The 9,399-nt window shown below is 49.8% G+C and overlaps 1 protein-coding gene across 1 annotated transcript; it reads left to right on the top strand.

The window, feature by feature from the left end:
* The first annotated feature begins 7,046 nt into the window (after positions 1-7,046).
* LOC148726946 (uncharacterized) lies at positions 7,047-8,156 on the top strand. The gene has a single exon (XM_088727857.1). It carries the CDS (start codon positions 7,047-7,049, stop codon positions 8,115-8,117), a length of 1,071 nt encoding a protein of 356 aa, XP_088583983.1. The 3' UTR covers positions 8,118-8,156.
* Positions 8,157-9,399: the final 1,243 nt, after the last annotated feature.

The following is a 9,399-nucleotide window of genomic DNA, read 5'->3' as shown; positions in this document are numbered from 1 at the left end:
CACCTCTGCCCTGTCAGCTTATGGTTCTATTAAGAGTGTGAGGCATCAGGTTTGGCCTGATAGACTGTCTGTCTCCACTGGGTCTAGGATAGTTTCGATGGTAGTGAAAAAGGAGATACCGAGGTTTATCTCTGTTCGTGGGGCTAGGTGTAAAGTCTGCTTTAGGGGTCAGCCTCTACGTTGTGACTTGTGTCATAAAGTTGGCCATCGTTCCGCCGAATGCCCTCTTAAGGGTAAATGTTTCAAGTGTGCCAAAGAAGGTCATTTGGCCCGTAATTGTCCTAACCCTGCAAGGGCCCCTCCGGCTGCTGAGCCTGTAGTGGACCCTGCGGCAGTTCCACCATCTGAGATCAGTCTCGCTGAAGAAGGATCCACAGACCCTGTCATTGCTGACTCTGAGGATGATGCTTGTTCACTCCCAGATTCAGATGCAAGTGAAGACCGTTTTGCTTCCTGTGATGCTGGTAACAATGATGTCATCATACCAGCGGCTGAGGGTTTTGCTAGTCCCGCTGACACTGATATGGCTGGCGGCAGTGGTTTACGGACCACCGTTTCCCGGAAACGCCCCGCTTCCCTTGTTCCCGTTTCAGCCCCGTCTAAGAGTGCTGCGGTTTCACCTAAGAGCGATCTTCTTAATGGAGGCCCTGATGTTCTTTGTGAAGTTCCGGAACTGGCAGCCTGTTCTGCAGACCACCGTGCAATCCTGTGGGAGATTGCGGTTGATGCTCGTAAACCGCTTGATCAGCGCAAACGTTTTTGCCGTTGGACTTCAGATCCCCGTTTTATTGGTTTGAGAGATGAGGACTTTAAGACTGCTATGGAATTTTGCCGCAAAAAGTTCCTAAAGTAATTAATTAAGGTCATAAAAAGAAAATCAAAAGAAAATATTTAGTTAAGTAATGAGCGGGTGTGTTTAATTTCTGGGAGTGAGTGTGTAATTTTTAAGGGAGGTGGGGTTCGATTCCCCAGCGAGTTTGGCGTCTGGGGACCCTCGTTTATGGTGGTCCCCATCCCTAAGGCATTGCACGCCAGCCAATGGCTTGGGATTAGACATGTAGGTCGGCGGGATTGCACCTCCCTTCATCGGGGCCCGGCCGTCCACCTTAAACATAAAAAAAACTGACGAGACCAACATAGGTCAAAACAGTGTGTGTCGACTTCTTACCCTTGTGGTTTGGAGAGTGTTGTCGGTGGTTTTTTGAGTGGAGGTTAAGTGTCGGATAAGTGAGTACCTGCCGGGAGGGAAAACTTGCGACTTTTTCCTCCTTGGCAGTGGTTTTTTCTTTGGTTTTCCGTTTGGTCACCCATCCCTTTCTTGGGATTTCTTGGGTTGTTTCGAACTTGCTTGTTCTTCTTTTGCTTTTTTCTGTTGTTTCGGTCACCCATCCCTTGGCTTTGTCCTTGGGTTGGGTCCAAACTTCGTCATGGTTGTGTCCTTTAATAGGACCATTGACATCGATTGTCAGGGGCTCCCTGAGGAGGTTCTTTTTTCTGAGGCGGTTGGACTATTGTTGGCTTATTTTGATCGAGAGTCCGATCATCGTGTGGCTGCTGTGCAGGCGTGTCCTGGCCGCGTTGCCAGAGTGACTTTTGTGGAGAATGGGGAGGTTGCCAAGCTCCTTTTTGAGGAGCTTGGGTTTGTTAAGTTGGGTGATGTGGAGTGTAGGGTGGTCCAGCCCCCTCCTCCTACACCCCAGTCTACCACGGTTGTGGTATCTCTGTTTCCCTTTGAGGGATCTAACGAGGCTATTAGCACGGCCCTGTCGGCATATCGATCCGTCAAATCTGTACGCAATCAGGTTTGGCCCGGTAGGCCTTCGGTCTCTACCGGGTCACGTATTGTGCAGATGGTGGTCAAGAAAGTTATCCCGACGTTTATTCCCATCGGCGGTGTTCGCTGCAAGGTCTGGTATAGGGGGCAACCCCTTCAGTGTGTGACCTGTGGAAAGGTTGGCCATAAGTCCACCGAGTGTCCCCTTAGGGGCAAATGTTTTCCGGTGTCATGGAGAGGGGCATTTGGCTAGGGACTGTAAGATGGTTGCGAGTGCTCTGCCTGTGGCGGATGCTCCTGAGGTCGGAGGGAGTGTTGAGCCCTGTGTAGAGATGGATGTACCCTTGCCTAGTGAAGACAGTGCGCCTGTAGCCCAAGGCAGTGTTACGGCAGCTGATGCATCCACTCCCGTTGCTCAGGACAGTGTTGTAGAAGAGGCTGAAGAGTGTGACTACTCCTCTGATGCCAGCGACGATCTTTTCCCGTCTGCCACACCGGTTGATCAAGTACCGACCGACAACGTTTCCCGTAAACGTTCTGCACCCCAGACATCTCCGGTCTCAAAAGGAGCCGTTAAGAAGGCCCAACACTCCTCGCTAGCGGTTCCACCCAAGAGTGATATTTGCAATGGTGGCCCGAAGGTTCTCCTTGAAGTTCCTGAAATGGCTCGCTGTTCCACAGACCACCGTGCAATCGTGTGGGAGATTGTGGTTGACTATCGTAAACCTCCCAGTCAGCGAAAAACCTACGGCCAGTGGACTTCAGATCCCCGATTTTTCGGGTTGAGAGATAAAGACATCGAGGCTGCTTTGGCTTTTTGCGACAAAAAGTTCCCACTTTTAAAGTAATTAGTTAAGTCATAAAAAGAAAAACAAAAGAAAATATTTAGTTAAGTAATGAGCGGGTGTGTTTAATTTCTGGGAGGGAGTGTGTAATTTTTAAGTTAGGTGGGGTTCGATTCCCCAGCGAGTTTGGCGTCTGGGGACCCTCGTTTATGGTGGTCCCCATCCCTAAGGCATTGCACGCCAGCCAATGGCTTGGGATTAGACATGTAGGTCGGCGGGATTGCACCTCCCTTTATTGGGGCCCGGCCGTCCACCTTAAACATAAAAAAACTGACGAGACCCACATGACGCGGGATTTTTCTTATTGGTGAAGAGGTCATTTTGGTCAGGACAATTGTAAGTATCTTGTCGTTTTTGCCTTTTCTGCACTTGTGAGTACCTGCCGGGAGAGAAAGCTTTGCAGTTGTCTTTTTCTTTTTTCGCTGTTCGTCACCCATCCAATTTCTGTTTTTTTGGTTGGGTCCGAACTTAGTGGGTCAGCCGTTTGGGGCTTTTTGGGCTTTGCCCTTTTGCTCCCTTTTTTTCTTTTTATCTCCATGGCTCTGCCTTTGGAGAAGACCATTGACATTCGGTGTACTGGTTTCCCAGCTGGAACGTTACAAACTGAGGTGGTTAAGTACATCAATGCCTATTTTGAAAAAGAATCGCAGCATAGAGTAGTTTCCATTCAAGAATGTCCTGGCCGTATAGCCAGGGTCACTTTTATGGAGCATGTGGCTAAATTATTTTTCGAAGAACAGGGTTCAGTCGTCCTCAATGGGGTTGAGTGCTCAGTCAGGAAGCCTCCCCCCCTCCCCCCCAGTTCACTAATATTGTGGTTTCTTGGTACCCTTATGAGTGGCCAAATGATGCGGTGGCTACCGCTCTATCAGGTTATGGGGTAGTTAAAAGCGTTAGGCACCAGGTTTGGCCGGGCTTGCCCGATGTCTCCACTGGTTCAAGAATTGTAACGATGGTGCGAACTAAGGAAATCCCCCGGTTTGTGTCTATCAAGGGGATTAGATGTAAAGTTTGGTACCGTGGCCAGCCCCTCCGCTGCGATATTTGTAGAGCGATTGGACACAAGTCTGCAGCATGCCCTGATAGAGGCAAGTGTTCAGGGTGTCACAAAGAAGGTCATTTCGCTCGGACTTGCCCCGACGCCTGGAACAAGGCCTCAGCCCCTACTGTCTCAAGTATGGCAGCTCCTGGTGATGAGGCGGTACAACCTTTGGACGCGGCATTTGTTATTCCCCCTCCTCCAGCTGGTTCAGTTGATGAAGTTTCTGCCCACTTTGCTTCGGATGTTAACGTTGCTGACCCCACCCCTCACGAGCCTGTGGACAATGCGATGGAGTGTGGTGATGTCTTTCCTCCTGCCTCGCAGGGCCCACTTGATTCTCAAGGTTACTTAAATGAGGATGTTGTTGACCCAATTGTAGTTGTGTCTGGTCAAGGGGCTAGTGTTCCCTCTAGTGATATAGACTCCTCGGAGTCTGGTGTGAAATTGTATGACGAGCACTTCAGTCAGTTGGATGAAGTTGCTAGGGTCATCTCGTCGGTTGTTCAGGGTATTTTGAGCAATGGGGATATCCTAAGTAGTACAAATAATGAAATAATTAATGATACAAGTAGTGAAATAATTAACAATACAAGTAGTGATATAATTAACGATAAGGCCAGCGCTGGCAATGGGGAAGTTATCTTAGTTAATGAAATTGCAAATGAACCTAATGCAAATAGAGAAAATACTACCTTACCTAATGTAGATGAGCCTCAGGACTGGGGTTCCATTGTTGACTCTCAGGATGTGAATATGTCACCGGCCTCTGGCCAACGCAAGAGGCCCTCCACCTCCTCGACTCCTAGGCGCCGTCCAGCTAAGAGGACCCCAGGCACTCCTCAATTTCCTGTGGGCCCTTCGGCTGCTACTAGGGTTAATGCAAGTCGTGCGGCTAAGAAAAAGTCGTGATGTTTCTTTCTTGCTTTGTGATGGCTCTCTCCATCCTTACGTTAAATTGTAATGGTATCCGGGACCAGTCTACAAGGATTGGTCTCGTGCAGTGGTTGCGATCTCTCCCTGTGAAGGTTGACGTTGTCTGCCTTCAAGAAACGCACTGTGTTACTCGGGCTGAATGTTCTTTGTCGTTTTCTTCGTCTGGTTTCTCTTCTGTGTTAGCTCCGGGCTTTGCTCACTCCTGTGGTTGCGTCGTGCTCTATCGTCCTTGTATCTCTCTTCTTAATTCTTGGTCTGCTGATGGTCGCTATCTGCAATGTGAATCTCTTTTCATGAAAAGGTCTTTAGGGTGGTTTGTCTCTATGCCCCCAATTGCAACCCTGCACGGGATCAGTTCTTTGATGGCCTGCATTCGAAGTTTGACCCTTCAATACCTACGGTCCTTGCTGGCGATTTTAACTCCGTCTTTGACCGGGCTCGAGACCGACGTGGTCCAGCTCCTGCCTCTGTATCTAGGGATAATTCCTCCTCGCTTAGTCATCTTTTTGATGCGTGTTGCATCACTGACATCTGGCGTTACCTCCACCCCTCTTCTCCGGGGTTCACCTGGACCAGGTGGGACGGGAGTTTGGCGTCGCGGATTGACATGTTTGGGATTCCTTTTGCATGGGTCCCATCGGTGTCCTCTGTTTCTGTGTATGTCTGTCCATTCTCGGATCATCGTGGCTTGTGTTTGTCTGTGTCTGTTCCTGACGTCGTCCCACCTGGCCCTGGCTTCTGGAAGCTCAACACCTCAATTTTGGAACATCAGGATTATTGTCAACTTGTCCGGGAGGAATGGTCCGCCTGGCGTCTTGCTGTCTCTCGCTTCCCCTCTCTCGCTAAGTGGTGGGATAGGGGGAAAAGCCGGATTAAGGGGCTCACCATCCGTTTTTGTGCCAGTAGGGCCCGTAAGACATCTGCATGTAGAGACGCCTTGGTGCGCCTTGTTCAACATCTCCAGGAGAAAGTCGATTCGGGGGTTACTTCTTGTGTGGATCCACTGCGGTCGGCTCTCTCTGAGCTTGCTCGCCTAGATTCTCATGTGGCGAAGGGGGCCCAGGTTCGGGCGCGAGTCAAATGGGTTGAGGAAGGTGAGACTTCCTCGCGTTATTTTTTTCGTTTAGAGAAAAAACGTTCTGCCGACCGTCGCATCTCTGCGCTGAGAGAGCCTGATGGCTCAATTGTTTCTTCTTTTGCTGCTCTCTGTGCTTCTCTTGGTTCCTTCTATTCTGGTCTATATACTGCTTCGCCTACAGACTCTCATGTCCAATCTTCCCTTCTCGGTAATCTGTCCTCGTTTCTTCCTCAGGATCAGTCCAATAGTTGTGAGGGCCTACTCACACCATCTGAGGTCCTTGACGCTCTCAAGGGTATGGCACGCAACAAGACGCCAGGTCTAGATGGGCTCCCTATGGAGTTCTATCTCCGCCTCTGGGATGTGGTTGGTGCTGATCTTGTGGCTGTCCTTAATGAGTGTTTTTCTTCTGGCTCTCTTTCTCTCTCTCAGCGCAGAGGTGTCATTACTCTGTCATTCAAGAAGGGGGATCGTTTCGATCCCAAGAACTGGCGCCCCATATCTCTCCTAAATGTGGACTATAAGTTAGCGTCGAGGGCCATGGCCGGGCGTCTTCTCCGCGTGATACACCTTGTCGTTAACCGCGATCAGACGTGCGGGGTCCCTGGCCGCTTTATTGGTGAGAATGTCGCGTTACTGAGAGATGTTGTCAGCTATGCTGAGTCCTCTGGCACCCCTGTCGCAATCCTATCCCTTGACCAAGAAAAGTTCCTCGACCGGGTGGATTGGGGTTTTATGCGGTCCACTCTGGTCGCCATGGGTTTTGGTCCGTCCTTTGTCGCGTGGATTGACTTATTTTATACTCGTGTGCAAAGTGCTGTAAATGTTAATGGTTACTTGACTCCCTTCTTTAGTCTTTCTCGTGGTGTCCGGCAGGGGTGTCTATTATATCCACTCTTGTATGTTCTTGTTTCGGAGGTCCTTGCTTGTAGCATTCATGCAGACCCCCATATTAAGGGTCTGTCTCTCCCGGGTTGTCCTTCGCTGTCTCCCATCTCTCAGTACGCAGATGACACATCTCTCATACTTACCTCGGATGAAGGCATCTCGGCTGCTCTTGACATATATAGGTGTTATGAACTAGCTTCTGGATCGAGGATTAACCTCTCCAAATCCAAGGGTCTCTGGTTGGGTGGATGGTGGGGTCGCACGGAACCCCCAGTTCCTTTTGACTGGTCTCCTGTCAAGCTCAAGGTGCTGGGGGTTTTCATTGGCCCTGGTAACCTTGAGGAAGACAACTGGCGCCCTCGCATCAATGCGGTGGACCATGTTCTCAAGTCTTGGCGTGCTCGTGTTCTGTCTTTTCGTGGCAAGGCCCTCGTTATTAACGCTCTTGCCCTTTCCCGGGTTTGGTATGTGGCCTCTCTTATCCACATGCCGGCCTGGGTGGAGGTGGCGCTCTCTCGTCTGGTTTTTTCCTTCTTTTGGTCTGGCAAGCGGGAGCTCGTCTCTCGTTCTGCCGTTGTTCAATCCCCCCTTTTTGGGGGTTTCTCTGTGGTAGACGTTCAGTCTAAGGTGAGGGCCCTCCTGGGCCAATGGGTGAGGAGATTTGTCTCTTCTCCTTCCAGTTGGGTGGCTCTCATGTCTTTTTGGTTTAATTCCTTGTTTGGTGTCTCTCCTTTTGTTGTGTTTTCTCGTCCTTTTAGTTTTGACCCTAGGGTCTTGCCACCCTTCTATCAAGCTCTGGTATTGGCGTGGCGTAAGCTCGACGGGGCTTTCGCCACGTCCAAAAACTCTCTGGTTTATGGTTCTTCGTGTCCTCTTGTCTGTTCTCCTGTCTTAACCATGTCTGCCAAGTCTTGTTACCTGTACCTTCTCTCTGAGAACATGGTCCAGCCTCATTGTGTTCTAAAGTTTATGTTCATCTACCCCAATCTTGACTGGCCTGCCACGTGGCGCGCCTTATCTTTCTTTCATCTTGATCGCCGTGTTATCGATCTGAATTGGAAGATTGCTTACGGCGTCCTGTACACCGCCCGGCGTCTTTCCTCGTTTGGTTTGTCTATTCCCCTCTCTTGTTTTTGTGGGCCCCGGGTCGAGTCGCTCGAGCATCTGTTCCTTTATTGTCCACTTGCTCAGAGTGTTCTCGCCTGGGTGCAGTCTTTGCTATTTTGTTTCTCTCCTATGTGTCCCGTCTTCACTCTTCGTCATGTCCTTTTTGGCTTTAACTCTGGTGATTTTGTTTCTGTTCGGCGTGTTTTTGTCTATCTTCTCAATGTCTCTAAGTTTTGTATCTGGCAGTGTAGAAATGATTTCCGGTTTCGTGATACTCGTCCTAGCTCCGTGGCGGTGATTGCATCCATCAAGGCCCGCCTGAAGTCCTACCTACCAGTCTCCTTCAGGCGGTGCAAGTCTAACAGGCGTCGTCGCGTGTTTTATCGGCAGTGGTGTGCCCGTGGTGTCATTGCATCCGTGCATGGTGACTCCCTCCGGTTTGCTTTCTAGCTGTTTTGGTTTTTGTTGTGCCTCCCCTTGGCTGGCTAGGGGCTATAATCATTGTTTTGGTTTTTTCTGGTGCTTCCCCTTGTCTGGCTAGGGGCTATGATTATCGTTTTTGTTTTTTCCAGTGCCACCCCTTTGCTGGCAAGGGGCTATTATTATCGTTTTGGTCTGCTATTATTATTGTGAGTGCGTTCTTCCTTGGAGTGAATGTGTAATTTTTAGGTGAGGTGGGGTTCGATTCCCCAGCGAGTTTGGCGTCTGGTGACCCTCGTTTCTGGTGGACCCCATCCCTAAGGCATTGCACGCCCGCCATGGGTTGGGCTTAGACATGTAGGTCGGCGGGCACTGCACCTCCCTTCATCGGGGGCCCGGCCGTCCACCTTAAACATAAAAAAAACTGACGAGACCCACATAGGTTGAGACGATGTGACTTCTTACTCCTGTGGTTTGGAGTGTGTTGTCGGTGGTTTTTTGAGTGGAGGTTAAGTGTCGGATAAGTGAGTACCTGCCGGGAGGGAAAACTTGCGACTTTTTCCTCCTTGGCAGTGGTTTTTTCTTTGGTTTTCCGTTTGGTCACCCATCCCTTTTTTGAGATTTCTTGGGTTGTTCCGAACTTGCTTGTTCTTCTTTTGCTTTTTTCTGTTGCTTCGGTCAGCCATCCCTTGGCTTTGTCCTTGGGTTGGGTCCGAACTTCGTCATGGTTGTGTCCTTTAATAGGACCATTGACATCGATTGTCAGGGGCTCCCTGAGGAGGTTCTTTTTTCTGAGGCGGTTGGACTATTGTTGGCTTATTTTGATCGAGAGTCCGATCATCGTATGGCTGCTGTGCAGGCGTGTCCTGGCCGCGTTGCCAGAGTGACTTTTGCGGAGAATGGGGAGGTTGCCAAGTTCTTTTTTGAGGAGCTTGGGTTTGTTAAGTTTGGTGATGTGGAGTGTAGGGTGGTCAAGCCGCCTCCTCCTACACCCCAGTCTACCACGGTTGTGGTATCTCTGTTTCCCTTTGAGGGATCTAACGAGGCTATTAGCACGGCCCTGTCGGCATATGGATCTGTCAAATCTGTACGCAATCAGGTTTGGCCCGGTAGGCCTTCGGTCTCTACCGGATCACGTATTGTTGAATTCCGGCCTGTACGAATTAATTTGAAGTTCATATATATGTATTTCATATGTTTGTTGTTTGATTTATCATCTACGGGTTTATGTCGAATTAATTTGATGGCCTACTCCTAGTTGGCTTGTTAGCTCAATTGGTAGAGCGCTACACTAGTATTGCAGAGGTCAGTG

The sequence above is a fragment of the Stylophora pistillata genome, chromosome 7, assembly GCF_964205215.1.
Source record: "Stylophora pistillata chromosome 7, jaStyPist1.2, whole genome shotgun sequence".
Lineage (NCBI taxonomy): Eukaryota > Metazoa > Cnidaria > Anthozoa > Scleractinia > Pocilloporidae > Stylophora > Stylophora pistillata.
This window is presented reverse-complemented; position numbering and strand designations above follow the sequence as displayed.

Bases quoted from the DNA above. Each gene is read 5' to 3' on its own strand.
- LOC148726946 (XM_088727857.1), top strand. From the start codon at position 7,047: ATGCCGGCCTGGGTGGAGGTGGCGCTCTCTCGTCTGGTTTTTTCCTTC.